Genomic DNA, 18354 nt, shown 5'->3' on the forward strand with positions numbered 1-18354 from the left:
AACCACACCCAACTAATTCATAAAATTCATACAAATCAGCTGCTGATTAAGTATCCTTGTAGCAAGATACTGAACCCAAGTTGCTCCCAGCGTGTTCAGGAGAGTCTGGACGTTAGATAGAAAGTACGTAGATGTAGAAAAGGTGCTTGTATGAATATGTATGATTTAATGGAATATCTTCAAATATGGGTAAAAAAGGGCTAATTCTTAGCACCCATTTGAACATTTTCCCCTGACTTTATTCCTATGCTTGTGTGACCTACATCAATTTTGTTTGATTGGGATCTGATGGTTGTGGAGGAGTCCAGTGAACTCATTTCCATTTTTAATAAACTAGTTTGAGAGGAAATGAGCTTTCTGACCAGGGACCATTGTACCTTCATTCACTACTGCTCATAGATGACAGTAGTGGTCCTGGTTCCTTCTGCTGCTTTAACCCAACTGCTGCAAGGTTTGATTTGTTGTGCATGCAGAGATGCTCTTCTGCATAAGTGGGAATAATGAGTTACTGCTAGTTACTTGAGTTACTGTTTCCTAACTATCACCTTAGGTGTCTGGCCATTTCTCTCTGACCTCTGGCATCAACAAAGGATTTTCACCCAGAGAAATCCTGCTTGTTGGATAGGTTCCCTATTTCAGACCATTCTCTGTAAATCCTAGAGATGAAAAATCAAGGTAGATCAGCAGTTTGTAAAATAGACCATCCCATCTAACCCTATCCCTATTGTGGGCAGTGTGAACTGTTCCCTAGATCTTTCACTCATAGGGGTTTTTGAATCACTCTTTGTCTGGTCCCTCACCCAGGACCAATTTGCCAAGTGAGACCGTACTAGTGGGCAAAAGCCTCCCGACAACATAGCTCCTGTGGACCCCTCCACCACCATAAGTCAAGTCACAGAGGGGACATATGCATATTCTGGTACATAATATATATATATAACTGTTGCACTATATGTTGAAAAACCTCCTGAAACCAAAAGCCAGTCTTTCACTCGCGGTCGCTGTAAGATACTGAAGTTTTCAGCATGATTCAAAACTAAATCACTTAAAGGAGTTGGTCAATTTTTCATGATTCAGAGCTGTGTCCTTGGAAACACAGCTCCCTTTTTTTGTGAAAATTAGAGAGAAAGAAGTTATTTAGTTGCCTGCAATGAAAAGAGATTTGGAAGGTGTGAGTGATTCTAGGAACAAAAAAGTACAATTTAGCAGTTACATTAAGAACTTCTTTTAGGGCTTTCAAGGACCATGGTCAGCACTGGATGCCCCATGGTGGAAAATGGAGCCTTTAATGGAAAATGGGCAAAAAAAATGAGAAGTGGCTGAGAGGGGAGAAGAAAAAGAGAGACAGAGAAACAGACAGTGACTGTGAGCAGAGTGAGGAAATATACGAACAGGAGATAAAACAGAGAGACACAATGTTAATGTCGGATTATGTTTACATAAACACAGTGATTTAATTACTGACTGTACTCAAATGACAACAATTATTTGCTGCTAATATCATGGTAATGTGACAAATATCAGTGGGTTCCAGAAGTGCTCTACTTCAACTTATTGCATAAAAGACATTTGCAATTACATGAAACTGGGGTGTTAAGCACAACAATTGAAACAAATATCCAGGGTGTTTAAATTATAGATAGACGTATGCAGTATTACACCTACCTCCTCTAGTTTTGAAGTTTTTATTCTGTGCATGGGAGGAGGAAATCAATGAAGTAGGCCAGGTTTATTCACCGTCTACTAGTTCATTCAGTTATGGAACTGCTCAACAGATTGGATATATAGTTAGATAACTCTGAGAAACAGGAATAAAATTCAAATGTGATGGAAAACTTTTTTTTTTCATCCATGAATAATGTCCTTGTGATTCGTGATTATTGAAGAGCAGCAGGCTTTAAAGCTGTAGTTCCTAACTTTCTCTAGTGGCCTAGTTAGAAACTGTGAAAAGTCACGGTGCCAAGAGACACATGAGATTTTTACTAACCTAACAGTCTTGAATAAAACTATTAACACAAGAAGACATTTTTAAATTCTGCGACTCACATTAATAACTTCTCCCACATCTTGCCTCACTGCGCCGATGTCACAAGGGCCAGATTATTTTAAAACACCTGATTATACGAGGCCAATAAACACAGGTATTGTTTCTCACTGATCTAACAGATTTAACACGTGTCCTTGCGGGATCCTGAAGCTCTCTCCAGTCTGTACATATCTGAGAGTGTCACTTGTTTTCATGTTGTTTCTATCACTTTTGACTCTTCCTAAGACTGGACTTTTCCTTTTCTTGCCTCGTTTCCAAATTTATTGGGGGAAATTTACTAATTAAACCAAAGCCCTGTCCTTTTGCTGCTGCAAAGTTCTTCTTTTGGAGCCAGAATTAATTTTATTTGGGGAAGAGGGTAAAGTGGTAAGTAAGCAGTGAAAACAAGCTAGCTTGGTGTGCAAGCTTGGATTTATAAACCGATGCACGTACAGTACAAGTTTAAAACCACTTCTCATTTCTTCATATTTTGCTTCCAATGAGCCAGACTCATAATTTTTTTAAAAGTGGTGTTGAGCAATAGTTCTGATGCCTTTTCAAGTTTTTCTTTGGAACTTGGCTGCTTTATCCTTTTAGCTCGGAAAACGCACCTAGTTTCAGCTGGAGATATGTTTTTGTGTGCTTAACTTTCAGTCATTCAATCAACTGTATACTTGTACTCAGCTGTAAACATGGTTTTAATGCTGTTTAGTTAGGCATAATAACACTGAGTCAAAGGTGACGGATTCACCTTTGGAGTCAGCCTCAAGTGGCCATTAAAGGAACTGCAGGTCTTGGCATTTCCTTAATGCTATATTCTGGTCAACCCCAGAGATTGCTGCTGGTTTGAAGCATAAAAGTCAAACATGTTATTGTTTTTTATCCCCCGTCAAAAACACATATATTAAGTCTATTGAGCTGAAAATGAATGAAATCCGTGGTGTTCTGTCTTGGTTTAAAAATCATGTCGAGTACATACAGTAGTCTCATCAGTGGCTGTACATGAAGCTGAGTTAGCTGAATTGCATGTTTTGCTGCAGGTGTTTTGTCTGATACTCCCCAACAAAGAGACACTGCCCATGAAAACACCAAGAAAACATTTCCTACTAACAGGACTAAATGACATCCCAGTCATTATGCCTCCCTTCAGTGCTGCTTGCTAAAAAGTCCCTATTAGTATAATTGCAGGCAGATACCTCTCCTCTGAGCAGGGTGACACATGCAGGAGAAAAACTTGATCTGTAAAAGGCCATCATGGACAGTGTTGGTTAGACCGGTTAGATAAAAACGGGCAGCGCAAGAAAATGTGGCTGTGGAAGGACTTTTCTTTGTCAACACTGTCTTCAACCTTGCATAAATGCATAGTTGAAGAGGGTCATGAAAAAGAGATGAGTGTTTGATAAAGAGCAGAATCACGCTGCCTGTTCTAGTCTAGTCTAGTCTAGTCACTGACCTCTTTTTTGACATAGCTGGGGTTTAAAAATAAACCCTTCCAAACCCTCCAACCCTCCTCCATCCCCACCTCCGCATCTCTGCACTCCTTCAGAGGTCCATCCTGACGATAATTACCTCCTACTTATTGCATGTTATCGCGCGGAGCTCTCACCACTTGCAGCCACTTAAATCCACTATAGGCAGAGGCAGCGAGGTGAAGGTGTGAAAGGATGTGCGAATGTACGGGGATAGGAGGCAGAATGGATGTGAGACAGTGAATTAGGCAGGTAAGGGCAGGTGTTAGAAAAGGCTTTAGAAAGCCAAGAAGGGACGGCGTGATAAGACCGGAAGCTTTCTTCTCAGCAGGGTGGGCAGAATGGGGATGGAGAGGGGACCGTCTGGAGGGACGAGGACACAAGAGACAGTGATTAAGTGGAGGTAGCAGAGGTTGACTCTAAGTCGTGTAACCTTGTCATCTGCAATCGAGCCCCTGGGGGCAGACATGTCTTCACTCAGGCCTAATATCATAGGCAGCCCCTGGAACCCAACCCATCCCCCCTTCATCCAGCACCCCTCCACAGCCTGAAGGGAGTTAAAAATACATCCATCTCCAAACGTCCTTGTAAAAAGGGGTTCATCATTTTTTCCCTCCCCCCCCTCATTGCCCACCCCCTTCTACTACTGAAATTCTGAAAGTATAACTTGGGGGCAGAAGCAAGGTCAGCCACCAGCTTCTGTGGCAGACAGATGAGATTCAGCTTGGCCCCGGCTATAGCGACGAAGAGACGGAGAGGGCCATGCCTCATCCTTCGTCCATCTATCATTTCTGTCTCTAAATACTGTTTAAGCACTGCTTTGCAAAGGCTGAGGTCTGCATGCATTGCAGTCATTATGATGCCATTCAACTAAGGCTTTATTGTTCTGTGTTTGGTCAGCATGCTTGGTAATTGGAGAGTTTTCCCTGTGGCTAAATCAGTGATTCAGACAGAGCTGCCCATACGGCCGAGGTTATTCGGCAGTCACGGAGGCTTAGTCACTTTGAGATCTAAATAAAATTGGATCAGTAATGGCTCCTCCGACTGACACTGAGAGGACGCACATGCGGACAGATGAACAAACCGCTTTGCTTTCATTTCACAAATCAGTTTCTTTCATTCTGGTGAGGCCCTGTATCAAAGTCAAAGTGCATTTCAGATGGTCCTGGCTAACACGCTAATCTGCAACTTGAAGGCAGGGTTTGATGTCTCTTTTTTGCGAGTCAGAAAGAATGCAAGATGAGATCAGAGTGTGCCCGATAAGGATGCTGCTGTCTTCTGGATGCAGGTGGCTTCTGCGTCCACTCATCACACTCTCAAGAAAATACCTGGTGTAAATCATCAAATAAGAAAAACACTCAACCTTCTGATCACAATTTCAAAAGTCATGTTCACTTGAACCCCCCTCCACCCAGTGCTCATAGGCAAAAGCTTTCAGGGGAAAGATTATCTCCCTGCTGTCCTCCTCTGTAATTCCCTCTGTAAACAGTTCTGGTGGAATAAGCTTACTCTCAGATGCTCGCTGACAGTACCTGCTGTGTAGGAGATGATTACAGAGCGCTATTGGGCTAAACAGCCCCCGGCGATGCTGAGACGGGGAACTTCATGACATCCTGTTTTTATGTTGGATTTGTGTGTGTCTGCGTGTCAGGCTGAAAAGGGAGAGAGTGAGAGAAATCAGTGCCGCTGTACTGTACTGCATGTGTGTAGGCAGCAGGGCCGCAAACCTCATCCGGCGAAGGGCATCCGCATTCAGGTACTTAATGGTCTGTGCAACTGTCACCATAGCTCATTAATGCTTTCTCTGAAGGCATCAGCGTGATTCAAAGCTGGAGAAAAAAATTTCTTTTTTCAGGAGGGGTCGGAATCAGTGACCTACATTTGCGGCCTCCTGAATCAGATGCGCTGCAGACGTTCTCCCACAGCTCGTCTCAAGTGTGGCTCAGGGGGATTTTAATTTCAGATTAGTCAGTATTTAAGTGCTTTTATGCTGTCATTCTGCCCTCATTATCCAAGTGAGAACTGTCACTGCCTGTAGCTAAGATATTACTAAATGGAAAGGGAACTTTCCTGTCCGTGCCTTTTATTAGAAGGCGAGCGGTTATCTGTAATTGCACAGGGAGAGCGGTCCAGGGGTGCAGCAGCGGGTGACATCGTAGATTTCTTTTGCCTGCAGTTGCACAACACATGAGCTCACTCCTAAAGATAATTAGAGGAAAAGGGTGATTTCTTTGAGATCTGCTCCCTGGTGTGTCACCACCTAAGGTACCTCAGCGCCCTCCATCTCGGTGGCCCCCGTGGGGAGAGCTGTCCTCGTCTGATAACTCGTGCCGTTCGGCGGTCAGGCAGGATTGTTTAGTAATGGCTATCTGGGCTATGCTGACAAGGTGTTTAATGTTTCGTGATTAACCTCAGTCATCAGTTGGACAGGCAGAGTGGCTGCTCACTGCACTCTATTCCCCAATTATTGCTCTTTAAGGAGAGTGAAGCAAATTTATGGCCAGTGAGAGGAGAGTAGTATCCCAACAATTACTCTGGGTGCTGGAATTAAATTGACAATTTGTAATCTTAATCGCCTTAACACTGCTACACCCAGGGAGAAGCGAATTCGGCCAGGGCGAGGTCCCGGGAAATCAATTCATGGACTATCTGTCTTTTACCTCTCTTTCTTTCCCCTATCTACTCGTTTTTCTCCAACCCTCTTGCACTCACTCCATTTCACTCTCCTCTACTCTTATGGCTTTGTTTCTCATCAGTGATCCTCTCTCTTCAACGCACTGACATCTTACTTGGCAGAGATTTTCATTATCTAAGGAGTGGAGCCATTTACCAGAGAATGGGCTCCAGCCATCTACTATTGCTGACTGAAAGCTTGTTTCTCTATTGGGTCTTACACTCATCCATCCCCCCTTTTTTAGCACTCTCTAGGCCCATGACAAGTCTGAAAACATGCTCACACACTGGCCCGAGTTCTTTCCCTGGTATTCATAGCTTTACTGATGAAAGCCTGTGTGCACATTCACGACCACTGTTACCTTCTAAAGCTACTTTTTAGAGCTTTATTGAAACAGTTGAGACTTTCACACTAAGACTCTCAGTTTAACCAGTAGACATATTTCATTCTCTAATTATTTTATGAGTTTTAATCTGATGGATTACCACAACTCAAAGTCAGTGCTTTTTTTTGATCGTACAGTATAAATTTCAATAAATCAATGTAAATATTTAAAAGCAGGAACAAAAGACTGAAAGAAGAAGCTTTACAGGCTTGGTGATGATGCAGTGTTTTATTTCTTTTAACAATGACAACCAATTTCTCAGGATTTCGTCTAACGTCAGATTATACAGATTTAGAGTTCTGTTTCTTTTCCTTTTGAGATTTTTAAACATTTCAAATTCAAATTCAAATTTTATTTGTCACGTACACAGTCATACACAGTACGATATGTAGTGAAATGCTTGGACAACTGCTCGTGACCTAAAGAAAACAAAAAAGGAAAAGGCTATGAATAAGATAGGAAATAAATATGAAAAATTAAAAAGGGTAAATTTAACTAGGAAGGAATAAAATATAAATTAAGGTTAAAAATGAAATAACTGTACAACACAAATTAGAATGAAGGGTAAATTTAACTGGGAGAATAAGATAAAATATATAAATTAAAGTTGAAAATAAAATATGTAGATTGAGTGCAGGTCAGGGAGCTCGGAGCGGATGGTGCGCTCAGCTGATCGCACAACCCTCTGTAGAGCTCGTCTGTCCTGCATGGTGCTGTTCCCGAACCAGGTTAAGATGTTTCCCGTCAGGATGCTCTCTATGGTGCACGAGTAAAAGTTCCTGAGCACCTTGGAGGGCAGTTGGAAGTCTCTCAAGCGTCTGAGGTGGTAGAGACGCTGACGGGCCTTTTTCACCACGGTGTTGATGTGACAGGACCATGACAGGTCCTGCGTGATGTGAACTCCGAGGTATTTGAAGCTGTCCACTCTCTCCACTGGGCACTCGTTGATGACAGGGGTCTGGTAGTTCCTCTCCTGCTTAGTGCTGAAGTCCACTATCAGCTCCTTTGTCTTACTGACGTTTAGAAGGAGGTTGTTCCTCTGGCACCAGTTCTCCAGATTCCTAATCTCCTTCAGGTAGGCCGTCTCGTTGTCATCAGAGATCAGGCCCACCACGACGGTGTCGTCAGCAAACTTGATGATGGTGGTGGAGCTGGTAGTGGCCACACAGTCATATGTGTACAAAGAGTACATTTGATATGTAACTATTCAGATCAACAACAAAAACAGACAATCAACATGTGATGCTAGCATCCCAATGCATCAAGAATGTGCCTTGAATGAACTTTTCCCTAAGTAGGACACTTAGAAGGTACTTGGAGAACTGACGGACAAGAACTAGTGTAGATGGGCACCTCAGGTTTTTAGGATTTGTGAGGTTTTCCCAGTTATGCCATTTATTTGTGCTAAACTGCCACTACTTAATGTAATGTTTGTAATGGAAATTAGTTATTCATTTTCAAATGTTCCAGTATTATGAGTATATTTTAAATCCACAGAAGATGTATGAAAAGGGTAATCCATGAAATTGTAACCACTGAATTCTGTTTTTGGGGCCAAATGTGTCCTTTGACTGCTATTTGACTTGGTCTAAGCCCTGTGAGACTATGCCTCAGCACAATATTTGACACTACATGATAATGTTGCTGACACCATCACAATAAATGGCGATCTTTAGTGGGTGTAAAGATCGCACTGATGTGAATCCTTTTACAGTTTCTGAACGGAAATTACACGTAACTTCTAACTCATCACGCTGGCATCAGAAGTCAGAAAATCTCAGAGGCATTTACATTTAATTTAAGGAAATTGTGAATGACTATACCAATGTTCATGGCATTCTGTCCATTAAAACCTTAAATTAGTTTGCTCAAAACCATAGAATCACTGTACTTCACACCCTTTACCAAATTGGTTTTAAATTGTCATTTCAGTCTGGTCTATTAGATTATTTAAAACAGACATATTTCCCACATAGCAGACAGGTCTGGCCCGGATCTGGTGTCAAACCGGTCCTGCTGACTGACTCCTGGCAATGTAAGTGGTATGTCATCCAGATATGGGCCAGGCCTGGCACAGATGGCGCTGTTTATGTGATGGCATGCCACATCTGGCCCGACTGTGGTTTGTTTTATGTGGCCCAGGCTCATAGAAAACAGGTCTGGCCCAGATCAAGCTGGCACTTCTGACTGACTGGTGTCATGGCAGGGTGTATGTCAACCAAATGTGGGTCAGGTCTGGCAATGATGGCACTATTTATGTTCCTAATTTTATTTTAGTTAGAAGACCCAAATGCCATGTTGCAATACTATACTGCTATGGTAGCCAACTTTCAAATGCAGGTTTGACAGGTTTGTGAGTATACACTTTATCCAAAACCTAGTGAGGGTTTACTCATGTTTAGCACTGGGTGGCTGTAGCTTATGAGTGGTTCAATCACTGGCTCCTCCCGTCTACATCTCAAGAATGTGAATGTGTATGAATGTAGTTAGGAAGCACTCAAGTTAGAGAAAGTGTGTGATTGGGTGACTGTGGCATGTTGTGTAGAGCACTTAATAATGATGAATAATCCATGAGAGTAGAAAAGCGCTATATAGGAATCAGTCCATTCACTGTCTGAACAGAGTTTCCTCATGTTACTTTTGCACTATTATGTTCTGGCACATGTTGTTATTACATGGCTTGATTAAGGTACACATTAGGCTGACATCTGGGGCCAGAGCTGAAACTGTTCTGGGCCAGCAGTGTGTCTGCAACTGGCCCGTGGCTGCACACAACTTACACATGGCCCACATCCCACAAAGAATGACGGTCCTTTGGTGGCGCAGATCTGGTTTGCCAGAGGTTACACATGGGCCAGCACAGAACCAGCAGTGTGTTTGCAACTGGCCTTTTGCTGGCCCATGTGTGGGCCACCTCTGGCAAACCAGATCTGGGCCACCAAAGGGCCGTCATTCTTTGCGGTATGTGGGCCATGTGTAAGCACATTGTGTGGGCCAGATCTGGGCCATACCAATTTTGCTATGTGGGTTAATGCTTAACATTCAATTATTACCTCTGATTTAAGTTCCAGGTAAGAATTATTTTCTTTCAATCACTGCTGTCTTGATGTGAACGTAAGCTAATCTGATGGGGCAATTTTAAATCTTTACATTGCTGGCAATAAACTGTGAAACATGAAACACAAAGGTGTACCACTTTAAGAACATAATGTGTCATGTCAGGAAATTTCAAGTGTTTTGCATGTCTTTTCATGTGGTTCTGTAAAGGTCAGTGGGATGATTCTTGCTTCTTATGTATTTTTTGTTTCCCCATCTTGGCTTGAGGAAGAAAATTGTATTAATGGATGTGATGGTACAGGAGAGCTCACCAAAGTCATTACGATTCGTCCTCCTTTAAGTAAGATCATTGAAAAAGCAGTTTCTCAACAGCTCAGTTACTTCTTAAAACAGAATAATTGCTACGATGCCTTCCAGTCAGGTTTTAGACAGAACCACAGCACTGAAACCGCTCTGACCAAAGTGTTTAATGACATATGTCTGAATACAGACAGTGGAAAAATGTCAGTCCTAGTTTTACTGGATCTCAGTGCAGCATTTGATACAGTTGACCACAACATATTACTCAAACGACTGGAGAACTGGACAGGTCTTTCAGGAACTGTACTAAACTGGTTCAAAACATACTTAGAAAACAGGAAATACTTTGTATCAATAGGTAACTTCACATCTGAGCAGACAAGTATCACATGTGGAGTTCCCCAAGGTTCCATCTTGGGACCCCTTCTGTTTAACATCTACATGCTCCCACTGGCACAGATTATAAACAACAACAAAATAAACTATCACAGCTATGCAGATGACACACAAATATATATCACAATGTCACCAGGAGACCGAGGCCCTGTACAGGCTCTTGGTAAATGCATTGAGGAAATCAATGACTGGTTGTGCCACAATTTTCTCCAGCTAAACAAAAACAAAACTGAGGTAATAGTCTTTGGCGCCAAAGAAAAACGATTACAGGTCACCAGAGAACTTCAATCTATACATCTAAAAACCACAAACCAGGCGAGAAATTTGGGTGTAGTGATGGATGCAGACCTAAACTTAGAAAAACACATTAAGACAATAACAAAGTCAGCTTACTATCACCTCAAGAATATATCAAGGATAAAAGATCTGATGTCTCAACAGGACCTGGAAAAACTAGTCCATGCATTCATCTTTAGTAGGCTTGATTACTGTAACAGCATCTTTACAGGTCTACCTAAAAAATCAGTCAGACAACTACAGCTCATTCAGAACTCTGCTGCTCGAGTCCTCACTAAGACCAAAAAAGTGGACCACATCAGTCCAGCTCTGAGGTCTTTACACTGGCTGCCTGTCCGTCAGAGGATAGACTTTAAAGTTCTGATGCTGGCCTATAAAGCTCTGAATGGTTTAGGACCAAAATACATCAATGACCTCCTGACCCAGTATGAACCATCCAGATCCCTCAGGTCATCTGGATCCGGTCTTTTATCGGTTCCCAGAGTCAGAACCAGACACGGAGAAGCTGCATTCAGCTTTTATGCTCCTTATATCTGGAACAAACTCCCAGAAAGCCTCAGATCAGCTGAAACACTCAGTTTATTTAAATCCAGGTTGAAGACTCACCTGTTCTCAGCTGCATTTGAATAAAGCACCAAATCCACACTTTAAGCTTAAATTTCAAAACTTACATTTAACTACTGATTTTATCTACTGTTCTGATTTTATCTGTTTTGATTTTATATACTGTTGTTTGTTTGTTTGTTTGTTAATTAGTTAGTTAGTTTATTTGCTTGTTTTAATCAATTTTAAATCATGCTTTTTATTTGTTCTTGTTTCTAATGTCTCTGTAAAGCACTTTGAATCACCTTGTTGTTGAATTGTGCTATACAAATAAACTTGCCTTGCCTTGCCTTGCCTTCCTTCTATGGGGACCATATATATTTTTGCTAAATTTATGGGCCAAACAATTTTTAATAATCCGGTCTGCACAGAAATGTTTAGCCTGTCCAACAGACACTTAACAAATCAGGAGTTCATAGGTTACTTCCCTTAAAATGACAAATGCGACCCTGACATTGATCACAGTTTAGGTGAAGACCCATTAGGTGATCATTGTGTGCAAGTTTCACTACTAATAATTCTTGTGAATGACCCTTCAGTCATTTTGAATATTAACTCTTATTCTCTGGCCATCAGTTTCACATGGCTATCATCTATATTTTTCAACACTTGTGTGTGAAATTTACATCAAGTGTGAGCATGCAGCAATTTGTCATGTCAAGAAAAATATACTCATTCCTCAGCTCACTATTTTAAGAAGAGCAAAAATCCAACACTGCTTAAAGAGACATTACCATGACTCAGTCTTTTCAATACCCTCAGGCCTGTGTCTAAGCAGCCTTTTATGAAGAATCAGGTTCTGAAGCAAGTTGTTCATGTAAAGCAATACTTTTTGTTAGAATTTCATTCAGATTTCAGAGAGAACTACTTCACTCACCCTGTGCTGAACCATTTTGATAATATCAGAAATATGGTGGCGGTAAAGCATTGAAAAAATAAAAGAGTTTGGTCAATGCACAATATGGAACTCTTTAAGCTAAATAATACCGAATGAGGAAAATGTCACATCAAATTCCCGATCTGATATCTTTATTTGAAGAGTTGGGAATGAAACCTGGCTCTCTTCATAGCTTCAGTATGCTTAAAGACTCAATTCTTGGTAAGACAGGGATGCGATTACTGCTGTCAATGATACACCAGCAAAATCTTCCAATTAAATATTTTACCAAATTATATCAACACAAATTGAACTGTTTTTTGGCAAAGATATTAGAAAACTCTCCAGCTTATCTACATTAACAGAGAAGTTTGCACGGGGAAAAAAAATCTGTTGGTTATTAAGAAAAAAACATTTCACCGTGAACTGAAGCATTTCACTCTAATTGTGCTTTTTGATCCAGGTTTAAACACTGAACAGGATTCTAGTAATTGAGTCTTTTTAAAATACAAATTACAAAATTCGATAGCTTGTGCCAGTCAGCGGAACACATAATAATGGAGGCTTTTATGTCCGTGCGTCTTAATTACTGGAACGCTGACAAGACATTATTCTTATTATTATTATTCTGACAAGAATGTGGCTTTGTATTAGGACTAAGGGGATAAAATACTACAAATGTTACATTCTTATGTCAGTCTTAGAGTTTTTAATAGTTCGGTTTCTTTCACTTCAGTGAATGTTCCTTTAATGTGGCCATTGTGGTTCTATAGGTAATGCTAATATTATTTTATGCAAAATATTTCTAGATTAAGATTTCTGTATGAAATAAACCAGAATTATCCTGCACATCTAATCATCAGATTATTTAGAATAATACTTTATTATTTTATTTCAGTGAGCCTGCAACATGTGCAAGCGATGCATCTTAGACATCGCCTGCACGTATTGGTTGCTCTGAAGCCCGGGTCAACATATTAAGATATTACAGATGACATTTTATAAACTGTTTTGTATCTTTGAGAAGCAGATGGAAAAGACCGGTGAACACATCCTTATTTTATTTTCTACAGGGCATTCTTCTCTACTGTGAATACCAGGCCTCTACTTTTGATGAGTCGAAGCTTCCCTGCCACAGGTTTGAGGCCATGGACCACTTTGCAAAGTGTTTCCTGATCCTGCGTCTGGAGGACAGCCAAGTAGAGGGAGGTCTCCAAACTGCTGAGGAAGACAGGAGAGGCTGGAGGGCTGTACGCGTGGACTTGGTGTCTCCACCTGTGGATCGCTACGCCTTTACTCTTCTTGGCTGGAGCGGCTCCAGGGTAAGAAGGATTATAGAGAATGAATGAAAGTTAGGTAGCTGCAGGAAGAAGGTGTGAGTAGAAAGAAATGTACTAGTAGTTATTCAGTACATCTTAGAGGTGCTTGAACCACAATTTGAAACCACAATTTGGTATCTAAGGCCAAGTGTACATGATGAAAATATGATTTCATATCAGCAAAGTCTCATATCCTATAACCATCTTGCTAATAACAATAATGAAAAGACATAGAAGTCCTCCAGGAATACAAAATGCATTTAGACATCGCTGTTTCCTTTTAAAGTCATATGGCTGACAAGGAAAATAGGTATTTAATTTCAGACTATCGATTCTTCCTTTCACAGCAGTTTGAGAGAGACCTGAGGAGGTTTGCTCGAATGGAGCGGCGAATGCTGTTGGACAATCACGCTTTGTATGACAAAACTAAGGTACATTTAAATTAAAACATTTCATTTTTAGCTGATAATTTTAAATTTGGGCATTTTTATGATAAACATATGATTCAACTGCATGATCAACGTAAACCTAGTACATTTCCATGAAGTGCTTTGCATTTATATTCATTCTATCAGTGATTTATATTTATTCATTCATTTAAAAAAATATTTGGTAAATAACTGTAAAAATAAGAAATTCTAACTGCACTTTACTTTTAATGTCAATAATGGATTGGAGTAGTTAATTCACACATGTACAATATTTAGCTTTATGACGCATTGACAGTCAGCTTATTTTGCTGTTGATCCCCTGTAAGAAGGCGTCCACTTCTTCAGCAACTCATCTTTTACTTGCGATACTACAGATGTTGAGTTTTCACAGAACATTTCTGAAATGAGGGGGAAATGCACTGATTTGCGTTTTGCAGGTCTTTTCAACTTTTTGCACCGACCGTTTTGAATGTGATATAATGCATGCCTCTTTTTTCTGTCACCTGCAGGTAAGTGGCATTTTACCATAAGGCAGGGTCTGTAAATCATTTATCTAAAGGATAAACAAAGAGCAGTGTCAGTATTTGTGACAGTATGTGATGTAGACATGACTGAAACCCATCCTGTGTAAGCTACAAGTCATATAATTAGAAAACAGCAGAAAGTAAGTTAGGTATTTTTAGTCCTGGATATTGTCTCTTGCAAATTTCAAAAGTCTTAAATTCATTTCTGTGAAAAATTAACATTTAACTGTCCTGGAAAATAACTACCAAGTCTTAAACTCAGACATCAAAGGTCAAGAGATTTGTGTGTCATTCCCTTGCATTTCAAAATCTTTGTAAAGAATGGTCACCATGGAGGACATCGGCACAGAAATTAAAATTTCAATTGAATTATTTCTTATAATCAAGACAGCCCATAAAGAGGTGTTAGGTCTGATCACAGATAAAAGTTAAAGTCATGCAGACCACACTTGAAATACGATAGTTTTAATTGTGCATACAAGGTTTTCTAAAACAGACAGCTATTTAAATATAACACTGTCAAACAAATGAGTTCAGTCAAACGTCTCTAACCTAAGACGCACAGCATGTTACTATGCAATGTACTGGACACCCTAAAGTGCACTATTCAATCTACCGGTTACTATCTCTTAGCATTAGTTGTATCATAGCTGCTTAATTAGCGTAACCAGTGTTGAAGATGAAACAAATTCACGTGCAGTGTTTCTATTCTTTGTTTTAACTCATCTCAGTTTAAATGTCTTTTTAAAAATAATAATTATGTCCTAATATTCTGCATACAAAAAATCTCTGGGTGTTTTTGACATTGCCCACAATATCCATGATGAATTGCAAATTTAATTAGAAGACAACCACAAACAGCTTGTCTGTAAGTTGTTTGCAAAGAGATGTCTCAACCAAATTAATACTGCAGTGAGTAGACTTAATTACTAACCACGAAGCCATTGTTAAATTGTATCTTATTCTTTTCTTTTCCTTGCTTTTCTCTCACTGCAGCAGTTTGACACAGATGGCTATCCTCCCTGAGCCAGGTTCCCTCTGAGGTTTCTCTCTGTTAAAAGGAAGTTTTTTTTTCTGTCTTTTTTGTCTCACAAAGCACTGTGCACAGGTTTTATGAACTGACATTAAGTATTGTCTTTGAAGAAGCAAAGGAATCAGTCTCAAATTTGCATGATTCAATTGAAACAAATAAAAAAACCCACACAAAACAAGGTTGGTTGATCTTCTAACAATGCACTAATATATAAATATAGGCCAAACTAAAGAAGGACCAAAGAACTAAAGAAGGAAAATTGTGTTTTCATCAGGGTGAAATGATGGAGACTGTGGAGGCTGGGGCAGGCATTCTCTGATAAAAACTCATTCAGAGAAGGGCTGCCTGATTAAAAACAAATTTGCTGTCTAAACTTGAAATCTGTGTAAAGACAAAAGTAAAACATTATTTCCTTTAAGACTTGAGTAAACAACATGATAATTAAGTTGCTATAAGTGTGTCATGTGCACATACAAACTAGTGTATTTATAAAAAAAATATTTATGTATGTATGTAATAGATGCCTTAGTGAAACAAACTCAAAACACTGGAAACTCTGCTGAAAAAATTAACTTTGCTTGTGTGCGTGCCTTGTACATATCATGTGTTGCGCGACTATTAGTCATGAATTGCTGTGTGGCAGGCAGGCAAGCAGGAGTGGTGGACCCAAAATGCAGAACTCAGACACGGAAGTGAAACTTAAAGTGCAGCTTTGTTGCTGGGAAAAAACTCATACTAACTAAACTCACCAAAAGACAAACAAAAGTCTGAACAGAGGAACCAAGGACTGAAACACTGGAAAAGAAATACTAAACTGGAGCAGGAGACTAAACACTAGAAACATGGAAGCAGAACACACAGCTAGTTGAGGGTAAGAGGATGAACAGACGTTAACGACGCGACACCGCCGAGTAGGGGAAGACACAGACACTAAATACACATAGCAGCAATCAAGGGATGAGCAACAGGAGGGGAACACACCTGGGGGAAATCAAAGCTGACGGAACAGGGGAAACGTAAATGGAACACACTCACATGAGACAAAGACCTTCAGAATAAAACAGGAAACTCAGACACAGAACCAGGCAAGACACTGAACTAAACAGACAGATTCACAAGCAGACAGTGTGACACCATAGACAGACGGAGGGAACACAGAGAAGTGGGAGCACAGGCAACCTAAACTAAACATGAGGGCAAGATAACAAAACCTAAACCAGAAATAATAATAATCATCATCATCATCATCATCATCAGATAGCTAAAGAATCAGAATATAATTATAATCAAAACCGTATCACCAGAGAATAAGAGCTAATCCATAATGGAAAAATAAACCAAAACATAAGAAACTCAAAATGCTGGTCGACTACCTGCAATAGTTATGCCTTGTTCTGCTAACGTCTCCCCTTAGCATTCCAGCTAAGTTAACAGTTCTAGCAATAACCATCACAGCCATATCATTACACAAAGTGAGATAAGCTTTTTTGGTATCAATTATCTACTTAGAAAATCAGTTTGCATGATTCATTTATATATGCAAACGCATATGCTCACAGGAAAATTCATTACGTACGTCTTGCTAGTACTGGACTGGACCCTCTTTTGCCTTAAGAGCTGCCTCAGTTCTTTGTGGCATAGATTCAGCAAGTTGATGTAACTAGTTGCTGTGGTGGCCATTTGAATACTAGCTTTATGTTCAAGAAACCAGTTTTAGATGAATTGAACTCTGACCAGGCAGAATTGTAGCTTTAACATGATTTGAGCTTTGTGACATCAGAAAATTGGTGGACGTTGGTCATAAAGGGATGAGCCTGGCCAGCAACAGACAGGCTGTTTCATTTAAATGACACTCAGCTGGTACTGAAGGGAATAAAATGTGCCATCATTGCACCACCCACCTGAGTGGTTCATACACGGCAACATGGATCCATTCTTTCATGTTGTTTATGCCAGATTCTAAGCATACCATCTGAACATCACAGCAGAAATTGTGACTCACCAGGCAATATTTTCCCAGTCTTCTATTGTCCAATTTTGGTGAGCTCACTTGAACAGCAGCCTCAGTTTCCTGTTAGCTGACAGGAGTGGCACTTGTTTGAAGCACATCTACTTCAGTGCTCGGTTTGAACTTCAACAGGTGGTTTGGACTATGTCTAAGTGTACTGAGTTGCTACCATGTTTTATGGTGTACCAAATGTTTTGAGTTGGTGAAAGGTCTGGATTGCAGGCAGAATGTTCGGCACTTGGACTCTTCTACAACAGAGCCATGCTGTTGCGCCTTTTCAGATTTACAAGCTTCCATAGGAACTAATGCAGCACCAAGAAGTTTGTTCATATATGGCTTCTTCTTTTGCATCTCTATGTGTGGATAGCAAAGCAAACTGTGTTCTGTAAGTTTTGCTGAGCCTGTGCAGTGATTGCAACAACAGAACTTCGATGACATTAAAATCTTGCCTGTTTTTTAAGCTACTGGAAGTCCCAGGCTTCTAACTTTCTACCTTTAAAACCCGCCTTCCAGCCAAATGGCTGGTAGGCTTTTAGCTAGGCTTTAGCTTCAGCCAAGTGGAAGCTAAATTGGCTAGTCATTCATATGTAAATTAGGTTGTTACCTGAGAATTCTGGAGGGGAGTGGGGGTGTGTGAAGGATTGCTGATTTCTAACTGCCAACTGCCTCTTTGTTTGTCTGGTGGGGGGGAGCTGCTAAAAGCTGTGAACTTCCTTTTGTGTTCGTCTTGATGCATTCTCAATTATCCAGGAATGTTTTATTAATGTTGTATTAATGTTTTAAGAACTGTGGGCATTCGATATTGATATTTAACCTTGTCCCTTGCACACAAAGATTTCTTCCCAATGTTTGAATCTTTCGATGACACCTATTTTTTTGGTGAACTTGGTGAACTTCTCTGCCTCTCCAAGATGCTCTTTATACCCCCAATCATGTTACTCACCTGTTGGGAGTT

At 40.3% G+C, this 18354-nt stretch overlaps 1 protein-coding gene across 1 annotated transcript in view; it reads left to right on the top strand.

Annotated features, from left to right (window-relative positions):
- dntt (deoxynucleotidyltransferase, terminal) overlaps positions 1-18354 on the top strand; it is a 114661-nt gene that overhangs the window by 61723 nt on the left and 34584 nt on the right. Inside the window, exons 9-10 of the mRNA XM_085478347.1 lie at positions 13158-13406; positions 13751-13834. Of these exons, the coding sequence (XP_085334473.1) occupies positions 13158-13406; positions 13751-13834 (333 nt within the window). The remainder of the gene's footprint in view (positions 1-13157; positions 13407-13750; positions 13835-18354) is intronic.

The sequence above is a fragment of the Copadichromis virginalis genome, linkage group LG13 (assembly GCF_057382275.1).
Source record: "Copadichromis virginalis isolate Kocher_CV1m ecotype Utaka linkage group LG13, C_Virginalis_male_GT1.1, whole genome shotgun sequence".
Classification (NCBI taxonomy): Eukaryota; Metazoa; Chordata; class Actinopteri; order Cichliformes; family Cichlidae; genus Copadichromis; species Copadichromis virginalis.